Raw genomic sequence first — 25,404 nt, 5'->3', positions numbered from 1 at the left:
CTACTGCTCACCCAGAATTTCGGTTAAGCTGGGGTGTGTTGTCTTTTCCAAGGGGGCTGCTTCCAGTTTTCGGTGTCTCTCCTCTCTCTTCCTGGCACATCTGCTGAAGAGTTCCAGATGGGCTGGGAGGGGTCGGGTGGGAATGGCTGGAGGGACAGGGGGATATCCTAACTTTCCACTCCAACCTTTTCAGTCCAGTTTAAAACCAGGGCTCTGGGACCTGAGGGGAGTATTCTAACTAACAACAACATGCGCTTTCTGTCTTTTCTTGTAGTATTTGGCTGCATCCTGTGTGGTTTAACTTTTCATGTGTATGTGTGTCTCTTCAGGATTCGATCATGACCTCCTGCTCCGTTGTTGAACGTTGCTCTGAATCCTTCCTGGTTGAGGCAGATTGTGAGGTTTATTATTTATTCTCAGGCTTCGTGGTCAGTTTCCCACTTAATTTACATGCAGCTAGCACACTCACCTCCCCACCCCCCATCTTTGCTAGCTAAGTGCTTGGACACCCGAAGCTTTTCAGCTCCTGAGGAAGGAGGGCTGCAAATGGGGATATTTCCGTTTTCCATGTGAGGAGACTGGGGTCCAGAAGGGTGATGTCACTGAGGAGCATAGACAGCCACAACCAGGAAGAATCTCAGTCCAAACCGCTCAGGTCTAGAGAAGGAAAAAAACCTGTGGAAGGTCCCAGGAGTTAAACGCAGACTTCTCTGATTCTAGATTCCTTCTTCTAGACTCTATCTATTGCCTCTTTCATCTCAGAAGATCAGTTTGCTCTAGAGGGGCCGCCACCACTTTACAGCCTTCCTCTGCTTTCCAGAAAGACTTTAGGTCTAGGGCTCAAATGTGCCACCACGAGTGACAGATATCCTGGTCTGCGTTCCAGTGTTGTTGAAGCCTCACCTGGTTTGCTGCATGAGGCAGAGAATTTGCATTTCTTGGTCATGTAGAGGGGATGGAATCACACTTAGCCAACAGTTGGGTGCCTTGAAGGCCTCTCTTACCACCCCCTCCTTGGTTCCTGGAGTGCAGCTCCCTGAAGTGTGAGGGATGTTAGACATTGCTTTGAAGTGTAATTAATACATAGGGTTTTGAGGCTCAGGAGGCTCTTCTAGGGAGGAGGAAGAGAAAAGGCAAACGGGTCTGTAAACCGCACTTGTGAATGCAGTGGCATCTGTTGACCTTTAAACACCACTTAGCCCTGTGATATGGGCTGCCTTAGGAAGGCCTGGGTTCCTTCTCCCTGAAGGTCCCCAAGCGGTCATCTGATCTCTGCCAGATGTCAGAGAGGGAATTCTTATTCAATTATCGATGGGGGTAGACAGCTTGAGGCCTCTTCGATTCTGTGGGGCTTTCAGGCAGTCAGGTAACCGCTTTCTTCCTCAGTTTCCTCATCTGTAAATTGGAAAATAATATTTGTTGTACTCTAGTTGTTTCTTGGAAAATACTTGGTTTGCTGTAGAAAAGTGAGCATGAGGGCTTGTTGTGAAGAAAACATTTAATCATTAGAAAACCCCAGACTTCATGTCAGAGTGCAATGTTCACCCCTATGGCCTTTTTTCCATAAGTATTTCAGAGGATCTGCCCAATTTTCCCGTGCAGCATTTGCCTTCCTTTCTCTTCCCCGATCCCCTTAATTTACAGGTAAGGAAACTGAGCCCAGAGAGGAGATGTAGGCAAGGTAAGACAAGTGACAGAACTCGGAATCTGTACTTGGCCCGGATTCCAAAGCCAGGACCTTGACACTGTAACATGATGTCTTCAGTGCTGATGGCTTTACACCATGCAACTATTTAGATTACTTGAAATCATTAATTTATTAAGTAGAAAATTAGTAGTTTAGTAAGTAGAAAAATTAGCTTATAACTAGAAATAATCTAGTTAACTTTCTAGCCAAAGAATGCCTGTCTTGTAATATGAATTTCATTACTCCCTAATTTCATTCCTGTAAATTCACATTTTGATATAAATACATTGTATGGTATTTGTTAAAAGCAAGGTACAGGAAGGAGAGGAGGGAGGGACAGAAAATATAGAACTCAAAAGCTTATGGAAGTAAATATTGAAAACTAGAAATAAATTTAAAAAAAAAAAGCAAGGTACAACTGTATTTTTCTGACCATAAATCATGCTGGGGGCACTCTGTAAATTGAGTTAGACTTAAAAGTATGAGGTTGCGCAGTAGCCAGACCTGTAGGCAAGAAGACTTGAATTCATATTCTGCCTTGAACATATTAGCTGTGTCACACTGGGCAAATCACTTCATCCATAAAATGGAGTTAACGGTAGCACCTATCTCCCAGGGTTTTGGTGAGAATAAAATGCACTATTTGTAAGCTCTTTTTTAAACTTAAAGTGTTATCTATATAAATGCCAGTTAGTATTATTAACCCTGGGGCAGCTAGGTGATACAGTGGATAGAACACTGGCCCTGGAGTCAGGAGGACCAGAGTTCAAATGTGGCCTCAGACACATGTGAGGTATGTGACCCTGGACAGGTCACTTAACCCTGCTTGCCTCAGTTTTCTCATCTGTCAAATGAGCTGGAGAAGGAAATAACAAACCACTTCAGTATCTGTGCCAAGAAAACCCCAGATGGGGTCACAAAGAGTTGGACGTGACTGACAAAAAACGACTCAACGATGTTAGGAAATCTAGTTTCAGGGACGCCTCTTCCCTTTCCTTTGCTGTGAGTCTTCTGAGTGGCACCTCCCACAGTCCTTCAGACTCACCGTTCCCTTTCTACCCAAGGAGCTGCGTCTTCCTTGCATAGCCAACTAGCTAATGTCGCCAGTTCACGTGGAGCCAAAGTGGTTTAACTGAGTAGTTGGTTCCCAAGACTGGCCTGTTGTGTTCAATGCCAATAGAATATTCAGCTCTCCCTCCCTCTCCCCCATATGTTTTTACAATCCAAGCTATCACTCCAATCATATTTCATTGAAAGCGCTGGTTTCTCCTTTTCAAAATTCCTGATCCTGGTGGTCAAGAGCTTTCACGGGCCAGCTCCATTATCCCTTCTTTCTCTTCCACCCTTTCTTCCTATCTATCCCTCTCTGATCATAGCTTTTGCTCATGCCACCTCTCCATTCCAAGAATAGTCCATCCCTCTTTCCCTCCCCCAGTCCCTTTTGGCTAAAGTTCCTCCCTCTTTTCTTTCTTCCTCTTTTTTTTTAAGGCAATTGGGGTTAAGTGACTTGCCCAGGCTCACACAGCTAGTGTCAAGTATTTGGTCTGAGGCCAGATTTGAACTCGGGTCTTCCTGACTTCAGGGCCAGTGCTCTATCCACTGCGCCACCTAGCTGCCTCCTCCTCCCTCTTTTCAAGGCCCAGCCCAGGTGCCACTTCCTTAGTGTTTTCTCCACCCCAGCCCAAAGTGATCTCTCCCTCCTCAAATTCCTGTAGCCCTTTGCCGGACCTCTGTCTCACTCTCTTATGTCATGTTCCCTCGCCTCCTACTTATTTGGTGTACACATCTTTCAGTCCTGTTAGATTTCAAGCTCTTTGAGGGGGGCAGAGTCTGTGTTATGTCTTGATATCACACGGGGATTTCCCCTGTGATGGCCACAATAAAAATTCCTTAAATTGGTTTTTATCCTTCCTTCCGTTAGAGCTAAACCTGTGATCCAGATTAGATCTCTCTCTTCCTCCTTCCAAAAACACCCTCCTCTCTCATTGTGGCATCAGAAGTTAGAAGACCTGCCTCGGTTTCCTCATCTGTGAGGTGAGGATAACAGCATCTGCTCACAGGGTTGTTGCGAAGGTCAAAAATCAAATGAGATATTTGTAAAGCAAATCTTGGTGTTGTCCTTCTCCCCTTTAAATGTGCTCAGGTCTAAACTGTGGAGGGGAGGGGTGAACTTGACCTTTCCATGCTTCTGGTTATAGATGAATTTTTTCCCTTTTTTCCCTTCCCACCCCAAACTTCCCATAGAGAGTAGGACAAACCCCGACCATGTTTCTAAGCATCCTGGCTTTGGGTCCTCGAGTCCCATGGAAACTTAGGAGGAGTGACTTTCTGTTTGCCAAGGTCAGCCCTCCTCCTCCTCCTCCTCCTCCTCCTCCTCCTCCTCCTGCCTTCGTCCGCATTGAAGCCCACCCTCTTCTTTCCTCCCTTGGCTTCCCCAACTCTGCCCTCTCAAAGGACTTTACCAGCATCTAACAGAAGTCCTTTGTGAGGGAAGCACTTAAGATAGGCTGCTTAGGTCAGGTTGTTAGAGGAGAAGGGAGGGGATAAAACGAGGCCAAGGTCATGGATTGGCTCCTGGATGGGCCTGTTGTCGGGGCTCTGTTCCATAGCTGAGACTTCCGCCCTAGCCAGACATCTTGCAAAAGCCTGTTCTTGATCATGAGGGAAAACTTTGCTAACCACTGGCTGAATTAGCCCCAAGCCTGACTGGCAGCGAAGCCGTTTCTCTAGCGATTGGGTTCCGCTGCCCCTCTCAGACACTAGGTCTGGAGCTGTTCTTGATTCAAAGCCACCCCAGCCGTAGGTGGACTCTTGGGCTATTCTAGGTTTACCATGACAGTGACTGCCAAGTATTTACACTTGGCAGCAGCCAGCACCAGACCTTCTGCCCAAGTCACTTCCTCCTCCATCAATGCATGTGGAAGCTGGGATCCAGCCCTATCTCCTCTCAAGGGCTGGGATTTGAGGTGGCCTCACAAGTAGATGGAGGAAATAACTCCTTGTGGTATGATGGGAAGGATCGGGATCTGAAATCCAATCCCATCGCTGGTGCTTATTCCTGCCCTAACCTTGGCCCCCTTCCCTCGTACCATGACGGGGCTGGGTTTGACAGTGTCAGGGTTCCCCTTTGGTGCTATACATTAATGATGTCATGACCCTTCTTCTGTGCCTTCGAATTACCAATGATCCTGGAACTGGATTTGGAGTTCTTTTCTCCCTCCATATGTGGAGCCGCTGACTTGGACTGAGAGAAGCCTTGGGCTTCCTTTAACCACCATGAGCCCAGAGGCCTGACCAAACCTCCCTGTTGGCTGAGAGTTGGAGCCTCTGAGCCAAGTATCAAAATCTTTGAGAAAGGAAGAAGAACGACCTGGAGGGTAAGGAGGCTTCTTGGCCTCCTCTGCTGCCAGCCCAGGTCTCCCTCCACCTTATTAAAAGAAACCTTCTGCTTGAAGTGCCTCTGATTGTGGCTCAAGATATCTTCTTCTATCTATCTAGTTTTACTTTTACAGACAAACTGATTTTTAAAAAGTAGTCCTTCTCCTACAGGAAAAAGTGCTACCCTGCCTCATTTCCCTCCCAGGCACTCTTTTAAGTCACTCCCTTGCAATCTGGCTTCTGATCCTTTAACTAAATTGATCTTTCCAATGATCACTTGACATCCAGTTCTGTTGACCTAGTCTCAATTCTTCAGCCTGTTTAATAGCTCCTCACCCGCAGCTTTTAATGACGTTAACCCTCCCCCAGTGCCCCACGAATCCTTTTTCTTTCCTTGTGTTTTGTGACGCTGACGTCCCCCGATTCTCCTCTGCTATGATCATTCTTTCTCAGCAGTCTCTTCTGAATTATCCATCTGCCCACTAGTGTGAAAGTCCCTAGGGGCTGCTTCCTGGCCCACCTTCTCTTCTTTTCCTTCAAGAGCCTCATCAGCTTTGATAGGTTCACTTCTCTCTAGGGCGACGACTCTCGTCTATGTATCCAGCCTTAGACTCCACTCACAAGCCTTCCATCCATCTCCACCTCTTGTCCCATGAGACTCGGCGTGTCCAAGTCATTGTCTTCCTAAGCATCAATACCCTTCCAGTCACCACAACGAAGGACCTTGGAGCCATGTTTGATTCTTGCCTCTTCAGCCAGATCTTGTCAAGCCTTCCTCCACAACAGCTCTTGCATCTCCCCACCCCTTCTTACAACAAATATGGTCCCCACCTTGGTTCAGTTTCTATGTCTTTGAGGCAGCCAGGTGGCCCAGAGCACTGGGCCTGGAGTCAGGAAGACCCAAGTTCAAATCCAGCCTCAGTAGCAATTCACTTAACTGCAGTCTGCCTCAGTTTCCTCATCTGTAAAATGGGATAATAATAGCACCTACGTGTCAGAGTGGATCAAATGAGATATTTGTAAAATGCTTTGCAAGACTTAAGGTACTACATGAATGGTAACTGTTATTATTGATTTATCCTTTCCTCCAATTTTCATTCTCCCTCTCCTCCTTTCTTCACACTGTTGTCAAATTCACATCTCTAAAGTCTGACTCCTTCTTAAAGAGCCTGGGCTGGTTCCCCATTGCCTCTACTCCTGTGATTGGCATTAAAAGTCTGGCTCTTACTTTGCAGATGCATCTTGGTGTTACTTTGCTTCCCGTGCTCTCCATTCCAAGCATGTTGGTTGAATTTGACATTTTATCTTCTGGCCTTCCCAGCCTTTGCACTGGCTGTCCCCCACCCCATGCCTGGAATGCAGACCCTTCTCACCCCTGCTTCTTGGAATCCTTCAAGGCTTCTCTAAGTGCTTCTTCCTAATCCCTAGTCATTCAGGCTTTCTCTCCCTCAAACTATCCTGTTATGACAGTCATTGCAAGAGAGGCAATATACTGTAGGGAAAAGAATGTTGGACTTGGAGAGATTTAGTTTTGAATCTCATCCTGGACCCTTAGGAGCTATGGACCCTCTGTTTCCCCACTTGTAAAATGAGAGTGATAATAGGGACTAATTTTTATCTCACCGGTGGAGAGTATCAAATGTGATAACATATATAACAGTCTTAATTGGCGGCCCCACCCCCAATAGAGTTTTGGTTTTTGTGTCCACATCCCCTGTACCTTACACATGTTAGCTTAATTTTAAAAACTAAATCACATGAGGTACTTGAAAACCGTTCTTTGAGAGTAGTCCCATGAGGCCACGTGCTAGCTAGCCTTTTCTTAGCCAGTGACCTCAAATCATGTCATCCAGCCTCTTTGAGGATTTGTATCCTCATCTCTGAAATGGGAATGATGACTATTGCTGCCCTCCCAGCATCATGAAAAGATCAAACAAACAATTGTGCAGAATGAGCTCTTGTAAGTGAATGTACTATTATCAGTAGCCGGGGCCTGAAGAAGGCACACGGGGCCCACCATCGGTGACTTGAATGGTCCTGGAAAGGATGGGTCATGGTATTGCTTAGTTAGTGAAAAGCTTCCAGCCTTCCCATCCTCACTCGCTGTGCTTGTAGACATGAGACTCATTCCAGTCTCAGATTATTTTAAAAAAGAGCTCGTCTCTGCCTGGTTTTATTGTTTCCCCATAATTATCGATTCTTACTGTAATCAATATAAACGAACTGCAGGTTTCCAGCCTTAGGGAATAACGGTGCTCTCCTCTCTTACTCTCTGCCCTAACATAGACTCTTAAGTTTGGAAGAGATTCAGATCATTTAGTCTAGGGTTGGGGGAACCTGCAGCCTCAAGGCCACGTGTAGCACTGGAGGTCCTCAAGTGCGGCCATTTGACTGAATCCAAACTTCCGTCAAAGTGCCACACTTGAGGGCCTTGAGACCACAGGTTCCCCATCCCTGATTTAGTTGGCAGTGGCAGAAATTTGCTCCCAGACCTGCCAGGCTAGTAACCTTCAAAGCTCTGGAGAAAGTGTGTAAAACTGGCAGCTCCATGTGGCCACCATCACCACCATCATGCAAGGATTCTGTCACCTCCCTCTGAACTTAAGAAGCCTTTTAGCTTGCCATCCCTGCCTTCTGTCTGCCTGCTTGCCTCCCCCCCCCCCCATGTAGGCTCCACAGCTGCTTAAAATAATCTTTTTCAAATACTTTTTCCATCTGTTCTCTTATTCCTCTTCATTCACTTATCTATTTAAAAACTTACTGTGACTGTTGCCTGTGGTATTGGAAGCCGAAGTTCTATTGGTCCCCAGCCTCATCTCCCTCCACCTTACTCTACATATGCTCTGCCCCGGGCAACATTAGCTAGCTGTCCCCCGAAAGGAATCTGTTCTTTCCTACCCTTCCAGAAATGATTTTTCTTCCTTGCTGATAAACCTGCCTGTAACTCCAGATGAGCGAAATAAAACCCAAGGCTGGAAATCAGCAGAGAGGTAGATTTCAGCTCTGGAGAAGGAAGACATTCTTATCGAGAAGGGAGTAGGGGGAGAAAGAAGTAGGGAATTCTCAGACCAGAGAGGCTGGCTGACCATCTGTTGGGAGTGTTGGGAGAGGGGTGTCGTCCTTTGGTAAGGGGTTGGAATGGTATTGAGTGCTAAATTTGGAGGTAAGAAGACAGGAGTGGAGTTCCACCTATGAACTGAGTGGCCATGGGCAAGTCACTTTCCCTCTGGGTTCCTTGTAAAACAAGGAAGTTGGACTTCAGTTATTTTCTTGGGGTGGGGAGGAGGTTGAGACAGTCAGGATTAAGTGACTTGCCCAGGATCATATAAACTGCTAAGTGTTTGAGGCTGGATTTGAACTCAGGTCCTCCTGACTCCAGGACCCAGTGCTCCATCCGCTGTACCCACCTAGTTGCCTTCTTTTCTAAGGTTCTTCCCAACTCTAGAATCATGTGAGCAGATCTTGGCCAGAATGAAGGCCAGAGACTAACAGAATTAACCTCATTTGATCTTTGACTCTCCCATTTAAGACCATTTCAGTACTTACATGAACAGTTTCTTTAGATCAATTTACATTGAGGTTATAAAAGTGTTCTGTTTCCGAGTATCAGCTTCCTTCTCCATTAACCAGAATGCTTGTGGAATCAGATGCTCTGCTTAATTTAATTTTCAGATTCAGCCAGTTAATCAGCAAACATTTATTAAGCCCTTGCCATGTGCCCGGCAGCTAGGTGGCAAAGTGGATAGAGCGGTGGGCCTGGAGTCGGTAAGGCTCATCTTTTTCCTGAGTTCAGAATCAGGCATGACAGCTGTGTGATCCTAGTGGGGCGAGTCACTTCACTCTGCTTGCCTCAGTTTCCTCATCTGTGAAATGAGCTGGAGAAGGAAGTAACAAACCACTCCAGTATCTCTGCCAAGAAAACCCCAAATGGGGTCAGGAAGAGTTGGACATGACCATAACCACTGAACAACAAAATGTACCAGGCACTTTTGCTGAGTGCTGAAGAGACAAAGAAAAAAAGCAAAAGCAGTGCCTGCCCTCAAGAAGCTTATGTTCTAATACAAGAATAAAGGAGTTAAGGGTCTTTTCTTTTGACCAGCATGGCCCTCCCCCTCCGAATGCTACCTCTTGTTAATCTAACATTTTTAATTGTCTAGTTTTGCTAAGTTGTGGTTGTTTAAGCAGAAAATGCTTTGTTTCAACTCTGGAGATCTTTTCCAAGACAGCCCCATCTTGATAAAAGTGTAGAGAATACAGCTGAAGATTTCCTTGACTTGATATCTTACCAGCAGAGCCACCATTGAGAATGATAGCAGTTACCAACAGGAAGTGCCAGGGTCCACAAGATCCTTGAGGTAGACAGCTGTGTCTGTCCCCTCTTCATTTGTTGATAAGGAAACTGCAGTCCAGATGGGCAAATCAATGGGAGAGCCAAGGCTTAGACCCCGGGCCTCCAACTCTGAATTCAGCGTGTTGTGTTGGTTTTTTTGTTTTGTTTTGTTTTTGATGAGGAAATTAGGGTTAAGTGACTTACCTAGGGTCACACAGCTAGTAAGTATCATGTCTGAGTCAGGATTTGAACTCAGGTATTCAGCATGTTTGTTACTGATGTCTTTCAGGTGGCATTGGACCACATTGTAGGAACAGGTTTGAAGCAGAACGGAACTTCCATTAAGGAAGAGGCGGTCCATCTAGTTCAGCTTGTTCCTTATACAGATGAAGAAACTGTGGCCTACAGATGTTAAGTGATTTGTTTAAGCTCACAGAGGTAGTGACTGTCAGAGTCAGGATTTGAACCCACGTCTGACTCTTACTCCAAAATTCAAGACATTTTATATTGCACTGCACCGTCTCAGTTCCAAATGCAGTCTTAATATTTGTTTTAAACTAAGTCCTGTTGGTTTGAGCTTTTTTCCCCCTAAGTATAGACCTTTTTCTTATTTTTATTTTTGTGAGGCAGTTGGAGTTAAGTGACTTGCCCAGAGTCACACAGCTAGTGAGTGTTATGTGTCTGAGGCCAGATTTGAACTCAGGTCCTCCTGACTTCAGGGACAATGCTCTATCCACAGCACCACCTAGCTGCCTCTAGACCTTTTTCTTAAAAGAATACAGCAAAAAAAATCCAAAATACCCAAAACCAGATAAGTGGGGTTTCTCCATCTTCAGTGTGAGACCATGATACCTTCTATTCAGTCCAGTTCTGTCCAGTTAGACAGTAGGTTTTGTTGACTGACAGTTAGGAATTTGTTAATGTCCCAACCTGCAGCAGCTATTTAGAAAGGCCACCTTTTTATAGATAGTGGGGCAGTCTTATTAAGGCCTCCAGACCCCTTCCATTCTTCTCTTCCTCTCCTCCCTTCCTTGGAGTGTTTCTGAGGTCTTGGTGAAGCCTTCAGGCCTATGGATCTGAGGCCTTATCTGATACCTTACTTTACCTCAACAATTAGAATGGTAATAATTGACCCTGTTGGCCAATTATTGCAGTAACACGGTAATTGTATGAACCTGAGTCAACTCCAACTTGGGATTGTGGGTGAGAAAAAAATGTTGCTATGTCCGTCATCTTGAATTGAATTGTATGTGTGTGTGTCACACACACACACACACACACACACACACACACACACACCCGTCTCCTCCCATCAGAGAACTTCTGCAATATTGCAGTGTTCTTAATGAGAGAGGCACAGGAGGTGGGGGACCTTTTCACACATCTTCTCCCCCTCCCCACCCCCACCACACACACAAACTGTTGTATGCAGGTGAGCTCTGAACGTGCCATAGGCAAATGTATTTATGAATTTATTATGAAGTGTCTGTTACAGAACCTGGAGATGGGGAGGGAGAGGGTTAGCATCATCTGCTGCTATGTGTTGTGTGGGGTGACCCCAGACTTGTTACTTTGCTGAAGCATCGCCCCTTTGGGGGAGTGGGGGATTATGGGGGAAGGAGGCACCATGTAGAAAGCTGGGGGACGCCCTGTATTTGTTCACAAACATTTCTTTCTGTGGTAATGAAAAATTACCAAGAGGGGTGATTAGGAAATTCAGGCCGAGAATGCAGGCCTGTGACTAAATGTGAGGGCCTGCTGTGCTGAACCTCACAGGGTGTAATTACCCTAGGGGGGGTTGTCAAGGGGGAAGGGGCGGATTGTGCTTGAACTGGGACCCAGCAGAAAATTCATCTAAGCTATTAGCTTGTAATTACAGAGCATAGAGGTAGCAGGCCTGAGGTCTGGTGTCGGAGAAGAGCCAGGGATGAAAAGAAGGAGTAATTATGGAATCTGCAGGAGGCAGGCAGACTGCTGATTAGTCATGCTCCCTGAACCATTTATGGAGGGGAGGGAGAGAGGGAGAGAGATACCATATTTAATATAGTAGAAGAGGCTTTTTATTTTTTCCTTTAAAACAAAAATCTGTTGTGGGTGGGGGAGGGTGGAGCAAGGTGGGAATTTATGTTTGCTCCATTGTGGGTAATATATAGTATTGTGGATAATACAGTGGAAAAAGAACACGGTCTAGATCTGGGAATTAGAAGACCTAAGTTTTTGGTCCCTGCTCTGCTGATAACTGTGTGTGTGACCTTGGGCAAGCCACCTTTCTCCTGGACCACCTGTGAAAATGAGGAGGGTTCAAGATGAGTGAATTCAATGAATTCCTAAGGTGCCTCTTGAATGTACTAAAAGTTTGTGCTCTGAGGGCCCTTCTAGCTCCTGGGCTTCTTTAGTGCTGGGGTTCCATGCCATCCTTAAGTGCTTGATGGCATTGGGGATCTTTACTCTGATACATCTGCCTGGATGGGAAGGAAGGGGTGGGGGTAAGGAAAATCAGAACTATTGATTGAAGATCTTGGCAGTGGATAACAGGACGTGACTTCAGTCCAGGCTGCGTGTGTGTCTTTTTCCATTTTTGGTTCAAAGTAACAGATTTTTTCCTTGCTTGGCCCATTAACAAGATTTCCTAATCTCCCCATGGTAATAAAGGTATGGGACTAGCAGATTGGGGGGAGGGGGAGGGGAGGGGTCACGGTCCTTGGCCCTGCCCTCCAGTAAGAATTCGGGGAATCAGGCCCGGTACCCCAGCTCTCCTTGCCTAGGGCACAGGCATCCCTTGGCTTACAGTTCTGATCCCTAGAAACTGAATCACACTCGGAGCAATATGGCTACAAAGGGAGGCTTAGGGGAGCTAGCTCCCCGGGGGCTCAGCCAGCAGCTTGTTTGGACGCCTGCCAGCTAGCCTTTGCATGGGTCGCAAGCAATGGCTAAGGATGGCTTGGGTTACAATGTATCAGGGGTGGTTATTTTGAAACCGCCTTGGTCAGTGTTACTGGAACACGCTTGTAAACTTGGGTTTGAGCGGGGGTGGATAGGAGGAGGTGATAAGGATAGATACACGGTCTGGGAAAAGGAGAGGAAGGGAGGAAGAGGGAGGGAAACTGCGTTTCATTCCATCAAAACCCCTGGGTTTTTTTTTTCTCCTGTGCACCTCTTTCTGAGGCTCTAAAGCCCTCAGGCTTGAAGTGATTGTGCTGTAAGAAGAGAGAGACCCCTAGCTCTTCACCCCTGCTGCTGCCCACCCAACCCCTCCCCCCTCAATATCCCTGCCCCCCAAACCCTCATCCATCACAGCCTTCCTGCTGAGGATTTTATTCCCAGCTGTTAAGTATAATGAATTTACATGAGCTGATAATGTAGACAAGAATTCAGTCAATGGCTGAGAGCGCCGAAGTTAATAAATGCCTGTATAATGAGGGCAGGGGGAGCGAGATCCCAGTACTCATTCAAGGCCTCGGGAGGGCGCAGGGGCCAAAGTTTAATAAATGCGGACTGACGCCCATGCCGGGTCCTCCCTCCCTCCCGGCGGGGGGAGGGGGGGGGAAGCTCCCGGGGCCTCACAGCGACACCTGCTGGTGTCTGCCCGAGGCGTCAGCTGGAGAACACCTGCTCTGTTTTCTTTGTTTGGGTTCTTGGGACTCAGCATCGAGCCCCGCAAGGGACCTTCGGGATCACCTAAACCAATTCCCCCTGTCTATTTACAGAAGAAGACACTAAGGCTCTGAAAGGCAGGGCTTTATGAGTAGCAAAGTCATAATTTGAACCCAGGACCTCTGATTGAAAATCAAAAGGCCATTATTGCTTCTTAATTTTTAGAATTACTCATTTTAAATTAAATTTAAAATTAATTTAAATTTAAGTTAATTTTTTTAATTAACAAAATTCTTTTCTCTCCCCATCCTATCTTTCATCGGAAAGGCAAAGCAACAAACATTTACTAAGTGCTTACTATATACCAGGCCAAAAAAAAATAGAAATAAAACAGTCCTTTTCACTGCAAATATGTTAGGCAGTATTGTCATCCTGATTTTACACATGAGGAAACTGAGGCGAAGAGAGGTCGTGACTTGCCCCTGTTCACAGTGTGGAAGCCTAGATGCAAACCCAGGTTTTCTTTTGCCTTTTAGATCATTATTCTTTTCCATAGTTCAGAAAGGGAGGACAGCTCTTAGAAAACTGTTATTTTATGGGGAGGGACACCAGTCTGTCTTAAATGGGGCTAATAGTGGCCCATGTTTAAACAGTGGTTAACAAAATGCCTTAGACCTAGCTTCCAGTCCATCCTAGGGTTCTGTAGCTATGTTATCATCTTAGAGATGAAGAAAATTGTAGTTCAGAGAGGTTGCTAAGATTTGCCCGAGGTCACATAGCCAGTAAGTGCCTAAGGCAGAATTTAAGCCCAAGTCTTTCTGGCCTGCTGTATACAGTTCCAGGTCTTTCACCATGCTGCTAGGCATAAACAGGTAATCTCTTCTGGAGCCTACTTCCCTATGTAAAGGCCCAAGGATAAAAAAGACATTGAATTTAACCCCCCCATGCCAGTATCTTCACTGTTGCTGAGAGCTCTGGGATGCTCTTGGGCTCTGGGACTTTCCCCTTCTATGTCCCCAAACCAGGAACCATTGGCCATGTGATGTGGCTTTCCCTCTCACCCTCCTTCCCATCACCTCCTCTACATCACCTCCACCCTGCCTATCCTATCCCCTCCTGGTGCATACATGCTGAGGAGAAATGCTAATTTTAGACTCCTGTTAATGAAGCTGCTCATTTGAAATTCTATTTTAAGTGACCTGACATCAGCAGGGCAGCTTTTCAAGGGCTTATAGCTCCAGAGCCTTGAGTTCTGACATCAATGTGGGGATATTAGCCCTTCTGGGGGGAGGTGTGGGATGACAGACAGGATAGCCAAGGTGTGCTGGATTGGCAGAACAGCTCCCAATCCTGGACTTAACCTTGTTAAGACCCACTCCCTAAAAGCCCAAGAATTCAGTTTCAGGACTTTGTCCAGTGGACCTGGAAAGCCTGCGGATGTTCAGTTGAGGGGATTATTATCCAAGGCAGTAGTAACTGCCCCAGGCAATCCCTCTTGTCCAATCCCTGCTGTTTTCGTGATACTGAGGGCCTAGCAGCCAGAAGGGACAGGGGTCAGTGCCAAAGTGTGATGTTCCCATATTACTTAAGGCCCTGAGCTTACCCTGCATCTGGTGCCCACAGATTCCTTAAAAAGATGAGAGCTGGCCTGGGGTAAAATACTGCTGTATAGACAGTCTTGGTCAGCTTGTTTGAGCTCTAAATGATCTCTGAAGTGCCTTGTAGCTCTGACATTGTGATAGGGTGCTCCTTAAGGGAAGGAAGCCCTGAATGAAATCATAGCCTCCTCTCTGAACTGGCTTTCCCTTGTCCTTTGATGCTTCTGGCCAATTATATCCTGGATATTATCAGAGAGGAAGGGGTGGTAAAAATCTTTACCCAGACAGGTCCCATTCTTGAACCCAGCCTTTATCCTAATCTCTACTTAAGCCCCCAAATATTGGCCCTTGCTCTGTCTAGGGAGCTGGGAATTGTTTTAAGGCTCTCAAATGACATAAGCATTGCTGAATGCTTGAAAAGAATGGTGGATTTGGGGTTCGGAACCTTAATAGGACCGTGGGCAGGTCATTTCTCAGTTCTGGACTTTAGTTTTCTCATCTGTAAAATAATTTCTAAAATTCCACCTTGGGTGACATACATAGCCAATATTAGAGATGGGATTCAAACTAATGCCTCTCTTGCCTCTGGATCCAGTGATTTTGTACCATACTGGTATCCGTAGATTCCTCTGATGAAGAAGAAACTTGTCTTAGGGCAGAGCCTGTGGGACAGCCTCTAGCGTCCTAACTGAAGAAGCAAACAGGCGGGTAACCTTGGCTGTATCCAGAGCTTCCACAATGGAAGCTGATTGTCCCATGCTGTAGGACTACAAACTGGAGTCTTGTCTGACTCAGAGAGGTGACTGGCTGGAAACATTCCTTCTCCCGCGGCAGGGAATTGAGGGATTTTCTAACGCCAGACCCTTTGGAATAGTACAGGGAATAGGCCCATGACCCCTGTCTGGGTGAAGGCTAGTATATCTGTTTTGGGGCAGATGCTTGTGTGTTAGGCTACTACCGATGGGGGCAGGGGGAGAAAGATGGAGTGGGTGGGTGGCATTGATGAATGGTGGACAGCTGGTGACAGTTGGGTGGACATGTGAAGGGCCTTTTCCCCTTTTTTTCTTTGACCCCATCTTTTGGGCACTGTTAAATGTTTCAGGTCAGGACTTGTAGGCTGGGCTAAGAATATCTTGGGTGAGTTCATTGTATTCAGAGGTCTCCAGCTTGGTGGTGCCTCCCAATCTGAGCCCATACTGAAGTTGTCTGGAGAATGAATGAGCAATAAATGGGTGGCCTCTAAGATTCTGTGAAACTTTCAGTGTGACTTGTGGTTACAGATGTCAGGTGCTCACTAATGCACATTCCCCTGCTGTCTCTGGGGATGGGAGAGTTGGGCATCTATTCCTCGTAGACAGGGAGGTCTGTGCTATCCAGGCACATGTGTGAACTTGAGATTTGTTTTAGATCTGAAAGGGACCTTAAAGAATCATTGGACAGAAGAATTGCAGCCTTCTCAGGAAGGAAAGACTGGCCTTGAGTTCGAACCTCGCAGGTCTCAATTCTTAAAGCCAGTGTTCTTATCACTGATTTGTCTTAAAGCTCAATTTTGGAGACTCCGCTGCTTCATGGAACCCCTAGACCTTGATGGTTTCTATCCCTGTCTTAGAAATGGAGGCTTTAAAGCTGATAGACTTAAGACACAGAAGTAGGGGATGGCGTAGTGGATAGAATGTATCTGGGAGTCAGGAAAACCTGAGTTCAAATCCAATCCAGACTTTGGGCTAGTCACTTGACCGCTCTCTGCCTCAGTTTCCTCATCTGTAAAATGGGCGTGATAATAATAGGACCTACCTCCCTCTGTTGTTGTGGGGGGGAAATGAGATATTTGTCAAACACCTTGCAAACTTTAAAGTGCTGTCATTATTATTATTATTATTACTGTCTGAGATCACTCAGGCCACTTTTGCAGATTGAGGAATTAGTGACTCAGAGGTTAAGTGATTTGCCTAAGGTCATATGACAAGTAAGTGTTGGGGGGAGGGTGGTTGCAGGTGCAGTATTTTCCTTTTACGTGGGAATTCTCACCTTACTCTTGAAGCTGCCGTTCCTGGTCATAGGGATGTTTTGGCTTCCCTACCCAGCCTCTGGGGAGTAAGAGCTTTACTCTTGCTTATCATAGGCCCTCAGGAAGTGTTTGACATTGACTTTCCTGTGAAGAAATTTGATGGGGGGGGGTGTCTTTGGAAGGGACCCACCTGAAGCCAGCCCTAGCATTCCAGGTAGATCCCTAGTTGATAACACTCTGGCCTTTTGTTTGGGAAGGGGACAGGTTGCTTAAATTCTTACTGGATCAGAGTGGAAGGAGAAAGGGAACATCCCAGTCTCCATTGCCCCCCAGCATCTGCAAAGCCCTCGGCTTTTTCTTTGCAGCGACAAGATTCTCAGTCTTTGCCTGGGATCTGTTCGACCAGCTATAAACTATAACAACAACATATATCTCAAATGTTTGGATATTTAGATATGTGTGTTTATCTAACATATAGCACCTACTATGTGCATGTGCTAAGTACTTTACAAATATTATTTTATTTGATCCTCACAACAGCCCTGGGAGATAGGTGCTGTTATTGATCCCCATTTTTACAGATGAGGAAATTGAGGCCAGTTGATGTTACAGTGACTTGTCCAGGGTCACTCAGCCAGTAAGTAAGGCTGGATTTGAACTCAGGTCTTCCTAACTCCAGGCCCAGCACTTAGCCAAGGAAGAGCCCTCCTGTTTCTAGCACTGTGTGTAGAGTCAAGTGATGAAAGGGAGAGGCCAGGGCAGGTAGGCAAGATGGGGAAGAGAGGGGGAAAAAATTCAAGGTGAGCCACCTGATACATATGCCTAAGTCACTTGCCCGAATTGGACCTGTTTCCTCACCCATTAAATGATGTCAGGTTAGATAAATGATCTCCAAGGTGCTTTTTATCAATCAGCTGAGCAGAAATCCAGGGGAGTATCGCTGGGTGGCGGTTGGTGGAAGGTTAGGGGTGACAGATTCTTCCAGCCAAGCAAATCTTGTCTATGAGCCAAGGAATTGTGGTTTGGAGATGGGGGTGGGGTAGGAGCAAGGGCTCCTTCAGGTGCAGTGGAGTCAGGACTTTGGTTTACATTCCTGTGTGACTCTGGTCATGTGTGACTTTATTTCCCTGAGCCTTTGTAGGACCGAGACTGATAATTGATCTCTGAGGTTTCAGGTCACAGTTCAGATGCTCTGAGGCTAATATTTGCTGCTGGGAGAGCAAGCCTTGTAGTAGAACGGTAGATTCACGTCTCTTTCTGACTCCCTTCTCCTCCAGTCTGCTGGTGGGGGCCCACTGCCTGCTCTGCCCCCCAGCCCTTCTCTCCAGCCCGCCCCCCTCCTGCTTTCAGCACTGGAGAGAACGGAGGACACAGAGGGGTCAAATGCTTGGATCAATGCTGCCTCAGACATATTCAATAGGGCCTGCTGCTCAGGCCTGCTGACAAACCGCCACTGTTATCTCCCCGAAGCCCTGGATGTTATAGATTGGCCGGGGTCATGTGATGCCTCAGCAGCTGTTCGGCCAGCTTGCTTGCAGTGGGCAGCCTGCCTCTGTGGCTGGCGGGGGCGCCCTCTCTCTTCACCCCATTGAACTCTGCGGCAATTTTCCAGACCTTCTTGATTAAATTAAAAAAAAAAACCTCCCTCCTCCACCCTCCCCCCCCAAGATTCCTGCTTCCCTAATCAGTCCTGCTGCCAGAATGAAGAGGGCTGGGGCAGGCACACAGCCCCTGCCCTGTCTCATGCCTGAGGAAGGGGTCCAATTTGGAACCTATTTTTTTTTTAAGGGAATATGGAAAAAAGGTGGTCAGAGAACTCTTAACAGTAAACAGTGTGTGTGTGTGTGTGTGTGTGTGTGTGTGTGTGTGTGTGTGTGTGTGTATGTGTGTGTGTTGGGGGACGGGGTTCTCATAGTCATCTCTTCCTGACCTGCCTTTGGGAAATGTGCCTCTTAGGGGACAGAGAAACCCTGAGGGATGGGGGGGGGCGGGGAACAGCTCCCACCAGTCAGTCAATTAAGCACTTATTACATGCCTGGCACCAAAGTGCTGGGGACACAAAGAAAGGCCAAAACTCATCCCTTGCCTCTGAGAAGCTCACCCACTAAGTGGAGAGTGGGGTTGGGGAAGAGAAACCACATTCAAACAAGATGCATACAGGATAAATAGAAGGGCATCTCCTAGGAAAGGCAGCACTGAGGGGTGGAGAAAACCTTGGAGAGAAGGTGAGACCCAGGTTCAAATGCTGCCTTTTCCTTCTGGCTTCCTGTGTGACCTTGGGCAAGTGACTGTCCCTTCTGGTCCTCATCTGTAAGATGGAGGCAGGCTTTGACTTCCGATCCCAGATCCTGCACGGTAGTTGTGTTCCGTGGGTGAAAGCTGGCAGTCTTTCTTTTTCTTTTTCTTTTTTTTTTCCCCATCCAACAGAGGGGTGGAGGATTGGCAGCAGGGCAGGCACTTGGTTCTTGAACACACTCGGCCTGGTTTGGTGCCTGTGTCTGAGCCTGCTCATCTGCAGGGATGCAAGGGGAAGGGGGGTGGGGGGCATGTTCCAATTAGACTTGTTTTGAATAGACTTGTGCGTCAGGGGAATCCCCTGAGAAAGAGGCTCTCCTTCGAAGATGGAGAGTGGTTTTGAACTGACCTGGGGCGGGCTTGGCTGTCTCTGAAGCATACCTGCTCAGGGAGGGGCTGTTTGTAAGCCAAGGGGGGGCCCTCCCTGTTGTGTCCCCCCCCCAACTTTCCTTATCTTGTTGGAGTGCTCATTTTCCCTCTTACTCATTCGCGTATATTTTTGAGATGCTTGCAGTTCATAACTTCTCCTCTCCCCTGTTTTAAACCATTGTCATTCCTGCAGCTTCTGGCTCTGTTTGAGGGAAGCTAATTTATTCTCGGTGTAGGCAGCCTGACCAGAGAGTGCCAACTGTCCTGGCCATTGGGCGTATGTCTGAGAGTGTGGTCTCCGTTAGGCCTTTGATTTACTCCTGTTTAATGTACCCACCTTGAGGGAGAGGGGGACGGTGGACAGTGTCAGGGCTGCCCTTTCTGCCTCGGGAATGGGGCAGGTGGCTGAAAATGTTAATGGAAAACTTATTTATGGCCTGGTCCTCCTCCTTGTGCTGAGACAGAGCTGGGTTGAACTCGAGCCAAGGTTTTATTGATTGTACGAGAAGAACACAGCTTTTTCATTGACACTTAAAAGGGAAATTGAAAGCTCTGAACTCCTCATGGGGAAGAGAAAATAGGGAACTCGTGCCCCTTGTGGGGGGGGTGTTCCTCGGGGCCCCAGCCCATGACAGGCCTTTGCTGCAGGTGGGAACGGGAGCGTCAGCTGGTGTAGAAGTTTTCAGAGCCTGAACTTGGCTCGAGAGTGGGGAAATGAGGTTTCTGTGGGGCCCAGTTTTTATTTTTAATGTGCTTTATTTTTAGTGGGCATGCAGTAAGGGCCCCATTAGAGGACCACAAACAGCTTTCGAAGGTCTAGGTTAACTTCCTTTTTTTTTTTTTTCTTTCTTACCCCAGCCTCTTCTCTCTACCCTTTATCAAAACCTATTGAAGTCACCTTTCTTGTAAGAGAGTTATCAGGCCTGTATTTCTGGTGGTAGGATCTCCAGGGTGGCATTCTAGGCCTAGATCAGCCTTGTTTTGTTGCCTGACCAAGGCCTGGCAGAAGGGACTCTGCTGGCATTGGTGGGAGGGGGAGTCCTTGTCTAGTGTGAATGTGTCCTTCAGAGTCAGCCAGAACCTTCCTCTTCTTACCCTAGTTATGGACTCCCTGCCCCAGGCGTGGAACAGAGGGCAGAGGGAGGTAGCATCAGGGATGGGGTTTTCTAGATCTTTGAGCAACTTTAAGAGTTGATGCTTTGGGAGAACTTCCCCAAACAGGCTTCCCACAGGTATCTACCCCCAGTATAAGCTGGGGTTGTGTCGTAGTGATGGCCCCTTTTCAAAGACCATCCACCACAGGCCACCATGGAAATTGAGTCTAACCAGCTTTAGAAGGATTACTGGCTAGATTGCCTATCCATGTGTTGCTATCTCTGGGGGAGGGGTTGAAAAGAACATTACACGCCCGGGGGGGGGGAGCCCCTTCCCCTGCCCAGGTCTTTTCTGAGATGCCTGTCTTGCCTCCTCCTTCCAGCTCCGCCCTCGCCTGCTCCAGGCCTCTGGGGTTATCCCAGTGACTGGTCCCTCCTTTCCCTCCCCTCCTTGGTGATCATTTCTTCTTTTCATCGTTTCAGGCATGAGCCATGAGCCAAAGTCCCCTTCACTAGGAATGCTCTCAACAGCGACTCGGACCACAGCTACCGTCAGCCCCCTGACCCCTTCTCCTCTCAATGGCTCCCTCGTACCCAATGGCAGCCCGGCAGCCACCAGCAACCTGTCGGTCCAAGCAGCGCCCTCTTCCAGCTTCGCCGCCGCCCTGCGCAAACTCGCAAAGCAGGCAGAGGAACCAAGAGGTAAGGCAGGAGGAGAGGGTGTCATCCAGGCACCAAGTCTAATGGATGGGACAGGGAGGTTGGGGACTTGAGCTTCGTGCGCTCATCCCCTCCCTTCCCTGGAGAGTGAGCCCCAATCCCTTGAAATAGTGTGTGCTGTGGGCCAGCAGGAAAACTCGTGAAGGGAGCGTGTGTGTGTGTGTGTGTGTGTGTGTGTGTGTGTGTGTGTGTGTGATCAAGAGAGACAATGTAGTGTAGCAGAGAAAGCATCAGATTACAGTCAGAGGACCTGGGTTCGAATCTCAGCTTTGCTAATTTACCATCTTGTGACTGAATCCTTAGTTTTTCTAAACCTTGATTCCTTCTGCTATAAAATGAGAAAACCGGTCTAGAGTCTAGACTCTACACCTTTTGTGTGTGTAACCATGGACCCTCATGAGGTCTGGTAAAGTTCCTTCTCAGAATCGTATTTTTATACCTCTAAAGATAAAAATACATAGGATGATAAAGGAAACCAGTTATAATGAAATTGAATTATCAAAATATGTTTTTAAAACTGACACCAGGTAAAGAACCCCTGCTCTGCATTCTGCCCTCCCATTCTGACCCCCCTCTGTCCTCACCTCATTCTCCCAGGTATACTTCCAGAGTCAAAGCATGACAAGAAGCTGGGCCAGCCCCTTCCTTGAGTCCCAGAGAGGGGAATTGACTAGTCTCAGGCTGTACAGCGAGAGCGTGGCCTAGAATTGGGGGCACTTCCTGGATCTTCTCCCCTCGAGCCTGTTTAGTGGAACACTGCACAGGTTTCCTCTTGTTAGGTCTTTCCTGAAGCAGAGACAGGTCCCTGTTTTCTACCCGTGGTATGTGAAAGGTCCTCAGAGGGACAGAGCTTCACATCATTGAGAGAAATGAAGCAGTTGGCTCCACCTGAGAATCCCCATCCATTCAAGCATGGCAGTTGTCTATCCCTAGTGCTGTTATCCTAACCTGCTTTTCCTGCTGAGGGTCTCTCTGCTTCTATTTGTCCTGTCCCCCTGCTCCACGTTCCCAAACCCTCGCTCCACAGAAAGGGGATGGTTTCAAGGTGCAGTGGAGGAGTCAGGGCAGGAAATCTCTTTCCTTCCTTTCCCTTCCCTCCCTCCTTCCTTCCTTCCTGACACACCAGGGCTGGGACAAGACTGGCTGTGGCTATCTTGGCACCTACTGACTGCCCAGCTTACCAAACTCTGCCCTCTAGGAGGGGGGGAAGAGCCATGACTTCTGTATTCATTCCCTTAGCCCTGGCATGAGGCCTTCCAGGCTGTAAATGATCAATGAGCATTTACCGAATGAAGATGGAAGGACATTGCTATAGTTTAATGGAGAGAGTACCAAAATTTGGGGGCAGTAGGACCCAGATTGGATCCCCAGCTCTTGAGATGGTCTTTGTGAACTTGGATAATGCACATGACCTCCAAGCTTTGATTTTCCAACTTTCCCATCTGTAAAATGAGGGGAGAGGTTGATTGGACAAGATGATTCTAAGGTCCCTATAAATCCAATCACAAGCATCATAGACCATCAGAGCTGGAAGGGGCCTCACAAATCATCTCTTCCAATCCCTTTAGGTTTACGGATGAAGAAACCAAAAACAAAATCTTGTAAGTAGCAGAGCTGGGATGGGATTCTTGGTCCTGTCACCCTTAGTCCAGTGGTCACTTGTATTTCCCATGCCTAGAGGCAGCTTGAGGAGTTGGGATTCAGCCTCAGCCACTTACTAACTGTGTTACCCTGGGCAAGTCACTTAACTTCCTCTGTTTCCCCATCTGCAAAATGAGGGTAGTAATAGCAGTTTTCTTCCTACGGTGGTGGTTGTGAGGATCAAATATATGTGGCATCTATCTGTGGAAGTTCTGTATGAATACTAGCTATTATTATTGAATATTAAAAAGCGACTCATGATAGATGTCGAATTAGGCAATTTTTTTTTTATCACATCAGGCAGAGAGATACATCCAGGTTTCTCACCTTCCAGGCAAAAGACCAAAAAATGGACTAAGCTATACCAGGTCTACTCCCAATATGAAAATGACCAGTGGCTTCTACTTGCTTAGGATTCCCACGTGTGGTCCTCAGAGACTTCTCTGTCCAGTTTGTCATTCAGGCCTAGGGCTGGTTGCTTCTTGATCTGTTTTATTTTCTGCTTTTCCCCAGCCCTGATATGTTAATAGCCTCAGACTCTGATTCTTGACCCTTCCCTCTGGGAGGGCATGGACCATGGCTTCTACAGCCCTCCTCCACAGCCTCAAAGAGTGCTCAGCAAATGTGTGAAAGAATGAAGGTGGAGGAGTTTCTGTGGGAGGGAAATGGATCCTTGCCAGAGATGGCTGGGGGGAGGGGGCGCAAAGGGAGGCCTCCTCCTGCCCATTCATGCCGGTCTCTTTCTTTGAGGGGGAGGGCCTTGAGTGGAGCCAAAGCTGTTCCATACAGGGTCCATTCTCATCTCGGCCCCTGGCAGATATGCATAGAAGAGTTTTGGGGGTGGGAATATATTTCTGCACAAGTGAGCGTTTATCTATCATCTTATTGCCTCTTCATTTATCATCCTCACCTACAGTGGACTAATCTCAGAGGCCTGGGGAGGAGATGAGATGCTAAGGCTGGTGCTAGTGACCTCTTGGCCCTAGCTAGCAAACCCTTCCCCACCACGCATGGGCGGTGCGTCTCCCACATGGACGTTTGTGCGTGTGCCACAAACTGCCACTGGGCTTTGCCTTTCTGGGCTCCGGCTTGCGAGTCAGACGAGCAGCAGATGGCTCATCTGAGGTCCGTGTGTTCCCCCATCACCCTCTGCCTGCCAGCCTCTTCTGAGGCAGTTTCCCCAGACCAGGGATCACCTGGGGGTTTTAGCCAACTCCAACATAAGGAAAAACCCTGAGGGAGGGGAAGGAGGAATCCTCCTGGGAGCCCCACAGCAGGGAATGGGAGCTAGGCCCAGGGACCTCAGGGCTTCTCTGAAGACGATGAAGTGCCTCGTAGGAAGAGCTAGGAAGAAGGAAGGCCTGGGTGGTCCCTCTGGAGCTTGATTTTCAGCATCTCTAGTACTTTATCTTCCCTCCCCTCAAGTCTCAGAAGACCAGATAGGCAGGGGAAAGCGTAAGATTCTGGAGCCAGGATTACCGCCTCAGCAGAAAACTGGCTTCTCTTGGGTAAAAATAGCCCTTGTGATATACTACAGCTAAGCATAGGCAGAAGTCCCACGCAGGTAGCCTAGGCCTAGATGCTGCGGTTCCATACAAGATTCTCAGTCCAGTGGGCCCAGGGTCTTTGCTAAGGTTGTTGCAAACCCTTCCACCAGTGAGAAGAAAACCCTTCCTCATCCTAGAGGCTAAGGGCACATGCAGTGTGAAGCTGGGGAAGGAAACTGGAGGAAGCCTTTTTTCATTCCGGCTCCTCTCAGAAGATTGCAGCCTTGCAAACAGTATCTTCAGTTTGTCTTTTGTTTTTTCTCAGCTCTTACTGGCATCTCCCCAGGTCTGGAAAGCTAGGCATCCAGCAGCCAGGGCTCCGTGCCAGGGAGTGTGTGGCCTGGCCCATCAGGGAACAAAGTGTACTTTCCTAACAGTTGTGATGGCAGAAGCCCATGAGGACTTGCCCATTGGTACCTGGCTGGCCCTGGGGTAGATCAGGCCTGTGCTGTCCTTGAAATGGTTCCCCTGCCAGAAATTTGATATTCATATTTAAGGGTTTGAATCCCAGAATCCTTAATAATAATCTAAAGTTAGGCACTTGCCTCCCAACAGCTCAGTAGGGCAGTATGTTATACAATGTACAGATGAGTAAACTGAGGAACAGAGAGATTGTGACTTTACATGGGTCACATCTGAGCCAGCTCAAGTCAGAGCTCTTTACATTTAACTAGAAGCAGTCAAGTGGTACAGTGGATAGGATGCTGACCCTGGAGTCAGGAAAACCTGAGTTCAAATCCACCCTCTGACACTTAGTAGTTGGGTTACCCTGGGCAAGTCAATCAAACTTCTGTCTGCCTCAGTTTCCTCAACTATAAAGTGGTGATCATAAAGGCACCCACCTCACAGGGTTGTTGTTAGATAATATAAAGTTCTTAGCACAGTGCCTGACACATAATAGGCACTCAGTAAATCCTTCGTTCCTTGACCGCAAGTCCTTGGTTAATATATGATTTGGAGAGGGAAGCAAAAGTGTCTTTTCTGGCCTATCATGTGTGTGTGTGTGTGTGTGTGTGTGTGTGTGTGTGTGTGTGTGTGTGAGAGAGAGAGAGAGAGAGAGAGAGACAGAGAGAGAGCGCGAGCGCGAGAGCAAGAGCACGTATGCACGTTTAAAAGAATGCTCAGTATTTGCAACTGATAAAA

The 25,404-nt window shown here is 47.5% G+C and overlaps 1 protein-coding gene across 1 annotated transcript in view; it reads left to right on the top strand.

The window, feature by feature from the left end:
* Positions 1-25,404, top strand: part of GSE1 (Gse1 coiled-coil protein) — an 804,746-nt gene that overhangs the window by 713,232 nt on the left and 66,110 nt on the right. Inside the window, 1 exon segment of the mRNA XM_020989231.2 lies at positions 20,837-21,055. Within this exon segment, the coding sequence (XP_020844890.1) occupies positions 20,837-21,055 (219 nt within the window).

This window comes from Phascolarctos cinereus, unplaced genomic scaffold, assembly GCF_003287225.1.
Source record: "Phascolarctos cinereus isolate Bilbo 61053 unplaced genomic scaffold, phaCin_HiC Scaffold_2;HRSCAF=192, whole genome shotgun sequence".
NCBI lineage: Eukaryota > Metazoa > Chordata > Mammalia > Diprotodontia > Phascolarctidae > Phascolarctos > Phascolarctos cinereus.
The sequence above is the reverse complement of the archived record's forward strand: the minus strand, read 5'-3'. Positions and strand labels throughout refer to the sequence as shown.